This window comes from Pelmatolapia mariae, linkage group LG20 (assembly GCF_036321145.2).
Source record: "Pelmatolapia mariae isolate MD_Pm_ZW linkage group LG20, Pm_UMD_F_2, whole genome shotgun sequence".
Lineage (NCBI taxonomy): Eukaryota > Metazoa > Chordata > Actinopteri > Cichliformes > Cichlidae > Pelmatolapia > Pelmatolapia mariae.
This window is the reverse complement of record NC_086244.1, coordinates 36,333,896-36,351,008: the sequence shown is the minus strand read 5'-3', so window position 1 is coordinate 36,351,008 and position 17,113 is coordinate 36,333,896. Positions and strand designations below refer to the sequence as shown.

Genomic DNA, 17,113 nt, shown 5'->3' with positions numbered 1-17,113 from the left:
TGTTTTCTTGTAAATCATACGATGCTTGTCTGGATCGATGCCAGGCATTTTGCCATCTGGAGTTCTGAAGGCTTCAACCTCTGTCTTATTAGCAGAGATGGGAAACTTGGTCTTCCACTGCTTATCTAAAATCCTCTCAGATTTCAGGGGGGCTGCACTGGAGCTCTGGGGGGAAAAGCTTTGGTCTGTTTTCATTACTGCATGATAGTTAACAAAATTAACAAAGAATGAGAATGGTGGGTAATGAACAAAATAGTTTTGTTTATATTTGGTGCCTTCAGTAACCCGTGACTCTTCAAGGTTTTGTGGGAGCTTTTCCAGAATTGAGTTGATTCCTCTTGCTGAATTGACGCTCAAACCAGATAGGTAGCCCTAATTTTTTGCTGCATCTACCTCAAGGAAAAGATCAGCAAGCTCTTGAAGATGTCAGTTATCTTTATTAGAGATCTTTGGGAAGTTCTCAAGACATTTGAAAAGCTTCGATGACCTCTGGAGAACTTCCCGAAGTTCTTATCTAACTGTTGCCACAATCTGTCAAGATCAGCTGCTGGATTATTGACGTGGACTGCTCTCGTTCTTAAAGCACGCTGAAGTTATTCCCCCCTCCAATCCATTTGGTAAGTAAGTCTAGTTCCTCGCTAGGTCTGAGATTTAAGCCTTTTTTGGACTTCCACGACAGATAATTCTCTCACCAACTGTCAAGTAGCTTATAAAAATACTCTGCCGTAAGAAGATCATGATGAGCAAGGAAGGCAGCAAGGTCCGAGACCTCTGTAAAAATCTGTTTAGGTCTGCCACTGACTTCATGAGGACCCCACTGTGAAATAAGAATGGGCAATAGGCTTTAAGGTTGGCGTGAATGATGGTTGCAGTGTCTTGAAATTGTTGGGGTGTGTGAGGAGAGAGAGAGAGGCTGCAACATAGGTTGGCTGGCATATGTAACACTTTTATACCAAGACTCTGAAGTATTCTTCTTTTCATCTGCTGATGAAAGAAGTGTGCATTGATGTATTCATCAGTGTGTTGTTGTGACACAGCTGGAGATAAAGGAGGGGCAGTGATGATAACATCACTTTTACCATCTTCATTGTCTGCAGCAGTTAATTCTTTATGTGCATTAAGCATTGCAGCAATGCAAGCTATCTCAATTTCCATGTCTATTTGATGTCTGGCAAATTCTGTTCTGCTTCTGCTTTAGCATGCATTTCTGCTGTATTTCGGCTTGCATGTGATTTGCAAGAATGACGTGAAGGCACTGACTTTGCTGATTAATCTTTACACTCTAACCTGACCTCCAGGTTTGAAGCTTCATTTGGATCTGGAGGATGTGACATGTCAGTACTTCACGAAGATGTAGTGTGCATCAAATCCACCATGACGCTCTTGATGTATGGTAAATCTTTTCACTCTACAGAACACCTAACACCACTGAACAAAGTCCAACTTTTAAGTTACAGCAGCGCAAACTGTGAATCACACTGTTATTATTCCATTGGTGATGGAGAAAATATAGAAATGTACTACTATTTGGTCCTCATGTTGCTTTCTCTATTTTACTCGACACGACATGAATTAAGGAATTGACTGGTTAGATTTGTATGTTATTTATCACCAACAATATGTATTAAATCAATAAAATTAGTATTAAAAATTAAAAAATTATTAAAAAGTATTAAAAAGTATTTAAATATTAAAAATATTATTTATTTTTATTAGTATTAAAAATAAAATTAGGGGGAGGAGGAGGGGGAAAGGACTGGCAGTGTTTGTGAATGACAGATGGTGTAACCCTGGGCACATCACTGTGAAAGAACAACTCTGCAGCAGAGACATTGAGCTGTTAGCCGTTAGCATGCGTCCGTACTACCTGCCCTGGGAATTCTCGCATGTTATCGCGATAACAGCGTATGTCCCCCCCTCGGCCAACGCGGATGCAGCCTGTGACACTCTCCACTCAGTGGTCAGCAGACTGCAAACACAATCTCCGAGAGCCCTCCTCATAATATCAGGGGACTTCAATCATGCCTCACTGGACTCCACACTGCCCACCTTCACCCAGTATGTGACTTGCCCAACCAGAGACAATAAAACACTGGACTTACTGTATGCCAATGCTGAAGAGGCATACAGTTCATCACCTCTCCCTCCCCTGGGCAGATCTGATCACAACCTGGTGCACCTTGTCCCTGTGTATGAGCCCTTAGTGCGCAGGGAGCCACCAGCCACCCGCACAGTACAGAGATGGTCGCAGGAGAGCGAGGAGGCTCTTAAGGATTGTTTTGAGTCGACTGTGTGGGAGGTGATCTGTGACGACCACGGAGAGGACATCGACAGCCTTACCACATGCATTACTGACTATATTAATTTCTGTGTGGATAACACCATACCTACCAGGACTGTACGGTGTTTCTCCAACAACAAACCTTGGATTACCCCAGAAATTAAAGCTGTCCTCAAGCAGAAGAGGAGGGCCTTCAAATCCAGAGACAAAGAGGAGTTGAAAAGGGTGCAGAGAGAGTTGAGGGGACTGATAAGGAATGGGAAGGACAGCTACAGGCAGAAGATGGAGAACCAGCTTCAGCAAAACAACGTTGGGGAAGTCTGGAGAGGCCTCAGAACCATCTCAGGCCACAAACATCAGAACTCTCTGCCTGGGAGGGATGTGAGGTGGGCAAATGAACTGAATCATTTCTTCAACAGATTTGATTCAGCCATGAGGCAGTCTCCAACATCGGCTGCAGACTCACCCACCCCCACTGCTGCTGTTCCACCTCTGACACCTCAGACACTTCACACCTCCTCTATTCACCCTGCTCACTCCTCCCCACCCCCAACAACAGCATCCAATACACACTCAACACAAGGCTCCAGACTGTCTCTCTCAACCACCCAGGTTAGGAGGGAACTGAGGAGGATTAATGGCAAGAAGGCAGCGGGTCCAGATGGCATCAGTTCGAGGGTCGTCAGGTCCTGCGCGGACCAACTGTGTGGTGTGATGGAGCACCTCTTCAACCTGAGCCTGAGGCTGGGAAGAGTCCCACAGCTCTGGAAAACCTCCTGTGTTGTACCAGTGCCAAAGACTTCACGCCCCAAGGACCTCAACAGCTACAGGCCGATGGCTCTGACATCCCACCTGATGAAGACCCTGGAGCGGCTGGTCCTGGCTCAGCTTCGGCGCCTTGTGAGCTCATCACTGGACTCACTTCAGTTTGCCTACCAGCCTGGCATTGGAGCGGATGATGCCGTCATTCACCTCCTACATCGCTCCCTCGCTCACCTGGAGACCGCTGGAAGCACTGTGAGAATCATGTTCTTTGATTTCTACAGTGCCTTCAACACTATTCTTCCCTCGGTTCTGAAGGACAAGCTGGAGAACTCAGGAGTGGACCATCACCTCACTACCTGGATTTTGGACTACCTCACCGACCACAGTATGTGAGGACTCAGGGCTGTGTGTCGGACAGGGTCGTCTGCAGTACGGGGGCCCCACAGGGAACGGTTCTGGCTCCGTTCCTCTTCACCATCTACACTGCAGACTTCTCCCACAACTCCACCCAGTGCTTCCTGCAGAAGTTCTCTGATGACTCTGCTATAGTCGGCCTCATCACTGATGGGGACGACAAGGAGTACAGAGGACTGACTCAGGACTTTGTGGACTGGTGCCAGCTGAACTACCTCCAGATCAATGCCAGTAAAACAAAGGAGCTGGTGGTAGACTTCCGCAGGCACAAACATCCTCCATTGCAACCACTGAACATCCAAGGTATGGACATTGAGGCTGTGGACAGCTACAGGTACCTTGGTGTTCATCTGAACAGCAAACTGGACTGGACTCATAACTCAGACGCCCTCTACAGGAAAGGGCAGAGCAGACTGTACCTGCTGCGGAGACTCAGGTCGTTTGGAGTGGAGGGCCCACTCCTGAAGACCTTCTATGACTCTGTGGTGGCCTCAGCCATCTTTTATGGTGTGGTCTGCTGGGGCGGCAGCATCTCTGCTGGGGACAGGAAGAGACTGAACAGGCTGATCCGAAGGGCCAGCTCTGTTCTAGGATGCCCTCTGGACCCAGTGGAGGTGGTGAGTGACAGGAGAATGGTGGCTAAGCTGTCATCCCTGTTGGACAACATCTCCCACCCCATGCATGAGACTGTGACAGCACTGAGCAGCTCCTTCAGTGGGAGACTGCGGCACCCACGGTGTGGGACGGAGAGATTTCGCAGGTCTTTCCTCCCCACTGCTGTCAGACTCCACAACAAAGACTTTAACTGATCTAACACACACATCCACAAATGTGCAATAACACTAAGTGCAATAATCTTTTCTGGCATCGTTATATTTTTACTCAGTTGTATATAGCATTTGTATTCTATTTTTATCTTATTGTATATTTTATTCTATTTTATTCTAGTGTATATAGTATTCTATTTTATTCTATTCTGTACAGTTGTGTACTGTGTTTATTCTTATTTTATTTTATTCTAATTTTTGCTTCATAACTTTTGCACTGTCCACTTCCTGCTGTGACAAAACAAATTTCCCACGTGTGGGACTAATAAAGGTTATCTTATCTTATCTTATCTTATCTTAGTTTCACTTTGATCTCCCCACAAACTAAAGTGTTTTCCACATCTATGTTATTAGGCTATTAGTCAGTAACCTGTGTAAAAAAACAAAAAAAAAACAAAACACAAGGGTAACAATTTTCAGCAGCATTAATATCCTGTTATTTACAACAGCCTTGGATTTTACTGTTGTCTTTTTTATTGATTTTTATCATCATTTTCTCCTCATCTCTACCATCTGATAACATCTGTGAGTGAAGCAGACATCCCTCGTAGGGATTATTCTGTGTGGAGGATGAGTGATAGGACATGCGAAAAGTCCTTTTTATAGAGCCTGAATCATAAAGCCTGCATTAACAGAGAAAGCTGATAACGTTAATGACACCTTTCAAGGACGCTTCCTTGTGTGTCACTGTCTTGTGTCTGTGAGTATCCCAGTATTCCTGATATGTTGGAACGGTAAACAAATTTGCACTGCAGGAGGGAACAAGAACTGTGTTGGCCAAATGAACTTGGAAATAAAGCAACTAGACTTGTTTAAGTTTCGTTAAGCCATTTCACCTCTCTTAGAGTCTTCATCAGCTCTAAAACAAAATGGTGGAGAGTTCCAGGTATTTAAACCCTAACGGGGGTTGTTGACCCATTGTTAATCATTTGGCTCATCACATTATGCAACACGGGCCAGTCAAGCGATACTGACCAATGTGAAAAAAGACGTGGGTCAGTATCGCTAGAGGTTTTAGGTGAAACCACTGTGAGACCTTGCCTCATCCTATCATGTGCCCTATTGAGTTCAGCTGATGCAAGATGTGTGTGGGTGTTAAGGCACCTGGGAAGGCATCTCAAAACTGCATTGTAGGTGGCTGATAGTTAGTGTTGCCTTTTCAGTCTGCCGTTTCCTGCCTCATTTCATGTCTTTTGTGCCAAATGTTCTTTTCCAAATATAACATCTACTGAAATCAAGTTGTGAGATTTTACACACTGCACCTTTAAGTTCATTAACTAAAAAGTTCATTGTTATGTTGCGCTTAACACATGTAAGAGTATACACTAAAAGTAAAGTAATAAATGTTTATGTTAATCCCATGTTCTTCCAAAGAATAAAAGCTGCATTCACTTTAGGATTTCAGTATATTTGTTTTTTACTCACTTCTTTTTTCTGTGTAGAGCTGGGAAGTTTTCAGCTCATGCTACTGCTGACAAGTTCACTTGGTAGGTTCACATGTGATATTAAGTGGGTGTTTTTGGTCATTTGTGTGTTAGAATGTTTCTTGTTTCTTGCTTCTCACTTCAAAACTTTCATTATTGTTTTGATTAGCTAGGATTCAGGCATGAGAAGATCTCTGATACACTTAATAATTATGCTGAGAAATAAAAACTTTGCTGCTTTTAGAAACACTGGGATTTGACTAATCTTTGCATAGTATGAACACAGTATGTGCACAGAATTGAGGTTTTTTACAACAGTTTAGATGTTTGCTAAAATATTTGACAGACAGTTATGCATCATACAGAAAAAGTTTTTGCTTTTTTCCAAAATGAGAGTTGTGCAAATTGTTCCTGGACTCAGCTGGATAGGAAAGTCTCATGCCCTCAAAAAAAAGAAGAGAGGGAGAGGGAGAAAGAAAGTCTGCTTTCTCTTCACCCACTAATTGGCAGAAATTAATCTTTGAACCCAAAGCTTAGATGATGATGCACTGGTGTGCATTGTGAAATTTTCTGAACAGCTAATCCCACTATCAGATGTCTGCATTGTGGAAATGCGATTATACATGTGGAAACATTTGTGGGGAAACGATAAAGAAAATCTCAGTGGGTGCTAATACAACTTTCTGTGTCCACTTGTGTAATCGTGTATGCATGTGAATTTATGTGCATGTAAAATGTCATTCAAGACAAGCGAGGCTTCGGGGGACTTGGTGCCGTGTGTGCATGCTGAGAAGGCGTGATGCAGGGATTAATCCGTAGGGATTTCTGTAGTGCTGTGAATAATTCATTAAAAATCTGAGTTAATGACACATTTGATTTTCAAGCAGCACTTCTGACTTGAGCTCGAGAGTGGAGTTATGAGTGAATACGGGGATTTGAAAAAGATGTCCGTGTGTGACAAAGACCCAATTGTGTGTGTTGGAGTAATATTGGGATTTTTTTCTGTATGTCCATTATGAATTAATCCCCACTGCTTTGTATGTAGAGCGAGTGTATATGCAGATTGGACATACATTTATTCAGAATGTATATACACATGTAATTTTTGCAATCCACTGATGTATACAAGGTAGTGGGGGCAGGAGTGCAGGCATGGATAGACCTTAAATATGGCACCAGGCTATCAGAGCACGTTGCTATATAAGGACTATAACCATTCTGAAACAGAAGCTCCCTGTATTTTGTTGCTCTGTGACTTTAAATCAGGTCTTCCGTTGGTATACACAAGGGTGCGCAGATTAATTAATTTAATTAATTTTCATGCCTTTAAGGAGCTGCTAATCAATCTAAAACACTTTCATCAGTATCTGTTTCATTGGAGTTTTTGTATCACATCTTGTTCTAAATTCTTTTTCACAGGCTTTTCCATCCAGCCAAGAACAGTGTGTGTGTGTGTGTGTGTGTGTGTGTGTGTGTGTGTGTGTGTGTGTGTGTGTGTGTGTGTGTGTGCACGCACAAAAGCCCCTCCGATTAAATACCGCTGGTTTGCTATCACCCAAAGGCGTGGGCCACCACCACAGCACACCACAGCCATCATATTCATAATGGAGATAAAATTAATTTGCTTTCCCCTCCTCTATCGCTTCCTGCCACTCTCCACCTCCTCTATCGCTTGTTCTCTCTCCCTACTCTCTCTCTCCTCCTACACCATTCCCTACATACATTTATCTCTATAGTGTGTGTCCTGCCATCTTCTGTGTCTCTTTGTTTCACTGCCATGTTACAGCAGGCCAGGCAGCAGCCTCCAGCCTCTATCGGTGTCAGGTTTGTGAACCGCACAATGGAGAGAGAGGCTATTAGGTGCTTTCTGGCTCCTCTGAAAACGTTTGTAGCAAAAAGGCTTGAGCTTGTTCTTGGTTTTCTTATCAGGAAAACACCATGCTTCAGTGTGCACATCTATCCATTAGTTGTTCTTCTTTGTTGGTTAAAATGTATTAGCATAATTTAAAAAAAAGAAATTTTACTTATGCAACCCATGCAAATGAGCACCTGCTAATGAACTGCTGTTAACAGTCAAGGAAAAGCTGTATAAGAAAAAAAGGAAAATTTATCATGAACTTCTTTTTTCCAAGCATGGGAATACTAGCCATATAGATCCTCTCAAATAGCTGTGAGAGGGACAGAATTCTGAGCTTAAAGTCAGAAATGTCAAGTTTTAATCTGATTTTTTTTTCTCAGAATTCAGTGAAAAAAAGAAATCCCCACTGTTTTTTTCTAGTGTACCTAATCCTCTTCCATAGACATGCACTTTGACTCCCACAAATAACTCTGAATTTACTGGGGTAGTCCGTTGTGAAATTATTTGCTGTTATTTGAACTCTACACCGTAAAAAAAAAATCCTAAAAAAAACAGTAATATTCCGGCAGCTGGGGCGCCAAAATAATACCATAAAATAACAGAAAATAACTTTCCCATGAAAATACGGTTATTTTCAGTAATGACAATACAGTTTGTTGCCCTAATTTTACATGGGATTTTGCCTTTTTCAAGTGCATTAAATTGTTCCTAATCTAATGTTTAAAAACATTAGATTAGGAACAATTTAATGTGATTAAACAATGAAATTACCTATAAACAAGGTCAATGAATGCGGCAATATGAATAATAATACTTAAATGTACAGAAATATACAGTTAACAGTTGGTTTAAATAATAATGGATTGCATTCATATAGCACTTTATGAGACCCTCAAAGCGCTTTACAATTCCACTTTATAATTCCCCTCTGGCCATCACCAGTAGGTAGTAGGTGAAGTGTCTTGCCCAAGGACACAACGACCGAGAGTGTCCGAGCCGAGGCTCGAACCGGCAACCTTGAGCCATGATCGCCCTAAATAACAATAATAATAATTATTATTTGATGTAAAAAAAGTTTATACGAATCATTTTATATATTTTTCCATAGCATTACATTTGAATTTAACAGTTCAATCTTTCAAATAACGGACACATATTTGTGAAATTATTATACATTTGTGAATGTATTTTAACAATCTAAATATGCATATGTACAGACAAATACATTTAAAAAACAAGAAAATTATGTTTTATTACATTTACAGTGATTTTATGTTAATTTACATTTGAAATGTAAAATCACAGTCTATTTATGTGAATTTAATGATATTCTAGAAGAACAGAACAAAACTGTAAAATACACAGTAAAATACTTTTATATTACAATTTTTTTTTTACAGTGTACCCGTATAGATGATTTCCCTTACAATGCAGGGATTTTATTTTAAATAATTTAGAGATGTGTGTTTTTCTTTATATATCCCTTCCAAGATGCACTGGCATTCACAGTACCTTTTTGAATACCTTGTCATGTGGAGTTGAGGAACGACTCAGCCCTCACTAGAGGCAAGATCACTGAGGCAGTTAAACAACTTGGTGGCTGGGTCTCTAGGGTGGATGAGGTTTGCCTTGAGTTCCTAAAGGCTCCAGATGTACTGCATGCTTTTACAATGTTATGTGGAGATCTGGGACGATGTCTGTGGACTGGTAGACTGGGGTGGTGGTCCCCATCTTTGAGAAGGGGGACCAGAGGATATGTAAGGATGTGTGGGAGTTTGCTCAACCTATCTAAATGTGGTCTTGGAGAAGACCTAGGCACAGCCAGGTTGGAGGAAGGCTTTCACTTTGGTGACCTTAGATCCTATCCTACCTCTGGTTTTTGCAGATGATGTGGTTCTACTGGCTTCATCAGGTGGTTAAATGAGAATCAGCAGCTTCAAATCTGAGGCCATGGCTCTCAGCCACAAAAAGATTGAAGTGACCACTCAGGGTCAGAGACAAGTTGCTGCCCCAAGTGGACAGTTTAGGTGTATCGGGGTCTTGTTCACAAGGGATGAGACAGGGGAACGTGAAATTGACAGATGGATGAGGTCGTGGCTGCAGTGATGTGGACTCTCCACTGGTTCATCGTGTTGAAGAGAGAACTGAACATAAAAGCAAGGCTATGAATTTACTGGTTGATCTACGACCCTACCCTCACATATGGTCACAACCTCTAGGTAGTGACTGAAAAGAATGAGATTGCAGATGCAAGTGGCGGAAATGTGTTTCAAGGAGTGCCTGGGCTTTTGCTTAGAAATTGAGTGAGGATCTCAGCCATTGAAGAGAGGCCAGAGTAGAGCTGCTACCCCCGCAACCTGGCCCCAGATAAGCAGAAGAAGATGGATGGAAGAAAGAATAACATGTTGATAGTATACTGTGAAGTACAACATACAAAGCTTTACCCAAAATAGAAGCAAAATTGATTTTAAAATAGATCAAAAAATACTTGCAGTGTTAAATCTGACAGCAGAAAATGCAGACACCACCAGAAAAATGAAAAGAAAAAAGCCCAAACATTATCTAATGCAATGACATGCAGAAATCTCTCTGGTTAGGGTTATATAAAAGTATAATAGCAGCTTTATAAAAAGGCACATAACCCAAATAATAATAAAGCACCTTTTTACTTGTACAACAAGCAATTCTTGACATATTCTGCAGACTATAACACAATATACAAAATTGTATTTTTACGATTTCCTAACAATCAAAGGAATACGGTGCAATTTCTATTTAGTGAGAGTTTTTGCTATGTTCAATTAAAATTAATTTATTATCAAATGTTCCTCCATCCAAGGAGGATAGCAAAGCTTACTTCTTGTTCATCCACAGAGAACTACTGTACATCATGACCAAACAACTTGTTAATTCTTTAGTTTTCTGGAAATCTAAGTAAGGTAAGTGCTTAATGTGCGTTGTTGGAGAATGGGGCTTTTAAGTACTCTGCTGATGTGATGCATAATTCAAATCATGTTTAAGAGGAGAGAAAATCATTTGATTGCACCACTTGACTTAGTGAGGGGGAAATGATAAGGCCAATCGGCTGTCATCATCATCTCTCGCTCTCTCTCCCTTTCTCTGTGTCTCTCTCGCTCCTTCTCTGAATGTTTTTTTTTTTTAATAGCATTGCCACTCTGAATTTTGAACACACTTATGCGTGTCTCCACAGTATGATACAATCACACTGACCTCATGTGATTTAATGTAATCAGCCTTCCCAGCTTGTGTGAAATTGTATTGTTCTGTTTCAAGGAAAATGCTGTGCGATTCTGTGTAAAGGGATCGCACAGCGTCGAACCAGAATAATTCTGTGGGGGAAACGATGAGGCAATGTCATTAGGCAGACGGTTGTGTGTGAAAAGCTTTTGGCTCCTTCAGGGATAGCAAAACGTGTTAATTATTGTGTGGAACAGAAAGTGTTTGTAATCATGCAAGCTTCAAGGTAGGCTTCATTCAGAGTAAATACTCTAGTTGACATGTTTATATAAAAATATTACTCTAGATACACAATATACACCTTTCTGACGATCCCCTTAAAGAGTTAATTGGTGCTTCAGCTGAACTCATTAGTAGATTTGCTGAAAACAATAAATTAATTTTATTTGATATTAGCATACAATTTTTTTTGTAACACAGTAAGAATGTTTGACATAGAAATATTTAAAAAAAATACAACACAATACAATAAGGTCTAACATCTAAGATTAAAAAGACATTAACTTGTCTGTAGAGTTGTATCTTCTCTGTTGTTTAAATGTAAATTTGTTCCACCCATCAGAAGCTTATCCAAGTAAGTCAAGTGGCAGCCATAATTTAAAAAGCATATCTGTGTCTGAAGTTTCCAGGAGACCACGAGCTACTGAAGAGCATTTTGAATGCAGGAAACATTCACAATGCTCTAAGTGAAATTCAATTTTATTTATATTGCACCAAATCACAACAAAAGCCACCTCGGGATTCTTTATTATGTAAAAACCTTACAATCATTGAGAGAAAACCCCGACAATCAAATCACCACCTATGACCAAACACTTAGTGACAGCAGGACGAACACGAGCTGCTGAAGAGCATTTTGAACGCAGGAAACATTCACAATGCTCTAAGTGAAAGTGTCAGAAATCAATTTCTTTGCGTTTGTAAGTAAGTGAGGTTTTCTATGCCTTAAATCATGGCAAGTACACTATATTAACAAAACTTGTGTGTCACTGCATTCTTAATCCAAAGAGTTTAATATGATGTTGGCCTACCCTTTGCACCCTCTTCTGGGAAGGCTTTTCATAACATTTAGGAGTGTGTTTATTGGGATTTTTGACCATCCTTCCAGAAGCACATTTGTGAGGTGAGATGCTGATCAACTAATATATTTGCAATACTGTGCAATATTTCTGTTCTATTAAACTATCTCAGTAAAGCATGACAGTTTCAATGTGACAGTGAGCCATCATGCACAATACCCTTCAACTGAAGCCAAATGGAAGTCAGCAATTAATCATTTTGTCTTATACACTGGTGGTTTTTCTACAGTGACTTGTGTGAAAAAGACCCTGTGATAAAAAAGTTAACTTTTAAAATTTAATTTTAAGTGCCTTACACTGGAAATACTGTGTGTCACTGCTTTGCTGGATCAAATCATATCATTTCCTGTGTCCCAGATGACTATACATTTAACTCATGGCTCAGATATCTGCTCTCTTGAACTTTTCACATTTTGACGACCTCCATAGTCACTATATTCTTTGTCTTTCACCATCCAGCTTTCGGTCATCAGAAGAACATGTGGCTCATTGTCATTGTTCACATGCATACTATACAACTGTCAGCAATATAAACATTGATAATGCACCTGGACGTTTACCTTATTGTATACTTGGTAAATAATCACAAACAGGCATTGGGATTGGGAGTATCAGTATAAATACTTTTTCATCATCTATTTTTTGTCTTTTTTTTAACCCAAATTCATTTGTCAAACTCATAAAAAGAGCCTTCTCCAGGTCCCTGATTCAAAGCTTTGTATTCATCTGAAACTGCCTCTCTCCAGCCCTGGGATTTCCATATAAAGTCCTCTTTTCACCCTCATGCTCCCTTTTTTTTTCTCTTTTCTCTCTTTTGCCTTTGATCAAGTGCATTTTCCCTCGTGTTTGGTGGGACGTCAAGCTTGACTGCCTGGCAGTGGCCTTCCTTTTAAATGTTGTTTCTATTGCTCTACTGTCACAGATCACTGGCCAGAGACTGGAGTGGCAAAGGAGGCTTCTACACCATGCAGCACTCATACATTTCTCAATGACGCTCACTGAAAAGGTGATTTTCTGCTTGTCTGGAACAGTGGGACAGTTGGGTATATGAAGCATCTTCTGTTATGAATGCACCAAAATTGAGCCTATAAGACCAGGATTCAATGTTGTGAGGTCTGATGAGGTAACAGTCATGTGTAATTTAGTTGTATTATTAAGTGGGCTTATTTCAGCATTGGCAACAGAGCCCAAAGGATTTTGTTGGGAGGGGAAACATATTTTTGTTAAGATGTATTATCAGTGGTGGATGAAGTAGCTTATTAATAATGCATCCATATGTATACATATTCTGCTAAACCAGAACAATGAGATAACCACAAAAATGACAAAAATGTAGGTTTAATGTTTTAAATGCATATTCTAGAATGTTGTATCCAACTTCAAATTAATTTTATTTATATTGCACTAAATCACAACAAAACCCACCTCGGGATTCTTTATTATGTAAACCCTACAATCATTGAGAGAAACCCCCAACAATCAAATGACCACCTATGAGCAAACACTTGGCGACAGTAGGACGGAAAAACTCCCTTTTAACAGGAAAAAACCTCTGGGAGAAACAGGCTCAGGGGGGAGGTAGCCATCTGCTGAAACCATCTGCACGTGAGGGGAGGGAGACAGGACAGAAGACACACTGTGTAGAAACAGCCAGAGATGAACAATAACTACGTAACTGAAATAAATATATAAACACATGGAGAGTAAAAAGAGATGAGTGAAGAAGTAACACTCAGCACATCATAAGAAGCCTCCAGCACCCTAGATCTATTGCAGTGTAACTAAGGGAGGGTACAGGGTTGCCTGGTCCAGGCTTAACTGTAAGCTTTATTGAAAAGGAAGGTTTTAAGCCAAATACAAAAACTAGAGAGGGTGTTTGTCTCCTGATTCCAAACTGGGAACTAGTTCCACAGAGGAGGGGCCTTAAAGCTTAAGACTCTGCCTCTACCTTTAAATATCCTAGGAACCAAAAGTAAGCCAGCAGCCTGAGAGTGAAATGTTCTATTGGTGAAATGGTATTATGAGGCCTTTAAGATAAGATAGGGCCTGATGACGCAAGACTCTTTAATCTTGCTGTAGCATTTAGGATCAACTGAAGCTTTCTAGTGACTTTTTAGGACACCCTGATAATAATGAATTTATTTATTGTATTGTGTTATAATACTACTTTGTGATAAGATACAAGCAATGTGTTCCCGTTACTGCTTGTTTAGAGAATCTAACTTTCAAGCACTGCCATTGATTTGCAGAATTCTTTTTGGGCAGGGGGAGGGGCCCTAAAAGTAACCATACTTTTAACTTCTCCAACTCTGATGGTATCAGCCCCAAGTTTCTTCAGACCCGTGTCTGTTAACCTGAGTCAAATTTACAGCTCACGTATAAGGCAGCATATGATACTGGCGTTGAAGTAGAAGCCGACATTATCACAGCTTGAGAACTGTTGACCACCACATGTGACTGGAGTGATTGGATGTATTAGTCATGGGCAGAAGGAGGAGGAGTATAGAGCACTAGTGAATGATTTTGTGGCATGGTCTTGGAGAAATAATCTGCTTCTGAACATGAGTAAGAAAGAGTGAGTGGGAGTGGATATTGTGGATGAATATAAATACTTGGATGTCCAGATTAACCACAGACCTCGAAAACCCACACAGAGGCTGTATACAAGACAACAATATCCTATGGACGCTGAGACCTTCCCGATAGAAAATTATGGAGATTTTTAATCTGCCAGTTGTGGTGGTTGTGGTGTGCGCTGTTGGCTCTGTGACTGGCTGCAAACCGGACACATTTAAAAAGTGATCACTGAAAAACCTATTTTCAGTCATTCATAACCCCGATCAACTTCATCACCGCTTACAATTTCCGCTAACATACTGATTCAGCTCCGCTGCCACAAGGACAGAGACAGGAAATCTTTCATACAATATGCAACAACTTTTTATAATGCAATTCAGATATCTGACATACAGTGATCTGCTTTTTCATTTGAACATTTTATTGATATTTAAAGTGGTTTTTCCCTTTTATTACTGATTTAGAAATATTATGTATTTCTTTACCGTTGCTTGGAATTTCAAAAATATGGGAAAAATAAAGTATTTCTTAATATTATTGTTGTCTATAATAGTCTTTGTCCGCTGTACTGTTAAGCAAATTAAGTCATATTTGCAAGTTTGGTTAAATCACTATGAGAAAATGAACACAGACACAAAGGAATACAAATAATCCTAGTACAATTGCACACTACAGGCACGGAGAGACATGGCAGTCCAGTCTACGGGAGAATTCCGCAACAGCAAGGATGATGATGTAACGATGACAGTAACTTTGAAAATAATCAAAATCCCTGTCCAAATAATCGCTCCGAGACGTTACGAAGATGGTTGAAAACTCTGCTCATGCAACGTCAACGTTTACGACAATTCGTTGCTACGGCAATGAGTGAAGACTGTTTTACGGCAGGCATGTGTATGCAGGGAGCTTGTAGTTAGCGGAATAGCTGTCTACTTAAATTGTGAGAGCGCTTTTTCAACTTTGAAATAAAATTATAAGAAAGCTGAGACTTGTATCCTGGACAAATGGACGTCGGAGAGCTCCTGAACTATCAGGTAGACGTTTCACTCCTGCTAATGTGTGTGAGAGCTAACCAAGCTAACAGTAACTTATCTCATTCATTTGGTTGTAAATAAACGCTAACAGTTTAATGAGTGTGAGCATGTAGACTTTTATTTAGCCTCCTTTGTTTGCGTCCTTGTTTAATGATCAGTAAATTAGAACTGAGTGACGCTTGCGCGAAAAGAAAGAACAACTTTGGACCTCAAGTCCGTGTTTACTAATGCTAGCAGTTAGCCCGTTTGCTAAAAGTCTGTTAGCTATCTCGCTGCAGCACATCAAGAGCGGGGAAACTCTGCGGACTTCCCTGAGATACATCTGTTTAAAACTAGTTATGTATAACAAAGCATTTTGAATCTTTGGCATTCTTTCGTCAGTTCGATTCGGTCTTTTATATGTTAATGTCGAAACAAATGTGTACCTGAACAGTTTCGTTTGTCATACAAGGCATAGGTACGAGAAATCGACTTCACCAAGTATTTGTATCAAATATGCAAATCGCCATTATATGTCACATTTCATAAATCTGTATTTCAGTAAAATCTCGTCTTCTACTTAGGCTCACTGTTTTAGTTGCAACTTTTTTTTTTAATGCCATCAGTTTTCTTAGATTAGTTGTTTGACAGCTGCTGAAAACTGTGGCAGCTGCTTCGATTAACTTGATAAAATTATATGTGCTTCTTTTTTTAAAATTCATTTGAAAAGTCACGATTGAGTGTTTCTATATTGACTTTTCTATAGTTGCCAGATATGACCTAGTCAGGTGCTATAATGGTGTATTTCATTGATTGTTTTTAATCTCATTAAATGCCACCTTGCTGAAAACAAGCAACCACATAATTTTGGGCTCTCCCAACACTTTTTCATATATTCATCTTGTAGAGTAAATCCCTGTACACACATTTAATGATCCCTTTTCTTGTTGCAGCCTGATAGGGGAGCAAAGCGTCCCAGGGGCGAAGAGGATGGAGGAGCAGGAGGAGATGAAGACTCCAGAGGAGGGAAGCAGTTGAAAGGAATGAGTGCTAGAGAGCTGGCCAGATACAGGGAGGTGGCAGGAGCAGAAGGAGGTGCTGAGATGAGGGAGACTGACGAGCTCATAGGGGACAAGAAGATAATCCTGGAAAAGCTGATGGACCAGGATGCAGAAGAACCTGAGGTGGGTTATTGTAATTGTTATGTTATTATTATAAGTTGTTACTCTGGTTTCTTTGGGTGATGAAAAATGAAGAAATGTGACAAAGATCATGAAAATTAAATATGTTCCTTTATTCTCATATGTTTTGAGTTCATAGTTTGCATGGCAATCTTTAAACAGCTTTCACCATACTAGCATGCTTCATCAGGACATAAGCCATATTAGCAAATTCAGATAGATTTACAGAAACGCTACTAAAACAAACACAAACATGCTATGATTAAAAATGTTTCAGCCAGATTTATACCGAGTCAGATTTATTAGATGTTAGTTGTTGGTATACTCTGCATGCATTGTGTCTAAATGTAACTACCTGTGACCTCTGTGTCGGTGGAGTAATTAGAACAGATTAAGATTGACAACATTAAATAGACAAAAGTTCAGTTTCTTTAAC

General features: G+C 40.3%; 1 protein-coding gene across 1 annotated transcript in view; it reads left to right on the top strand.

The window, feature by feature from the left end:
* The first annotated feature begins 15,350 nt into the window (after nucleotides 1-15,350).
* The window catches only part of ctnnbl1 (catenin, beta like 1), a 68,683-nt gene continuing 66,920 nt past the window's right edge, over nucleotides 15,351-17,113 (top strand). Inside the window, exons 1-2 of the mRNA XM_063463929.1 lie at nucleotides 15,351-15,517; nucleotides 16,450-16,680. Of these exons, the coding sequence (XP_063319999.1) occupies nucleotides 15,488-15,517; nucleotides 16,450-16,680 (261 nt within the window). The 5' untranslated portion in view covers nucleotides 15,351-15,487. The remainder of the gene's footprint in view (nucleotides 15,518-16,449; nucleotides 16,681-17,113) is intronic.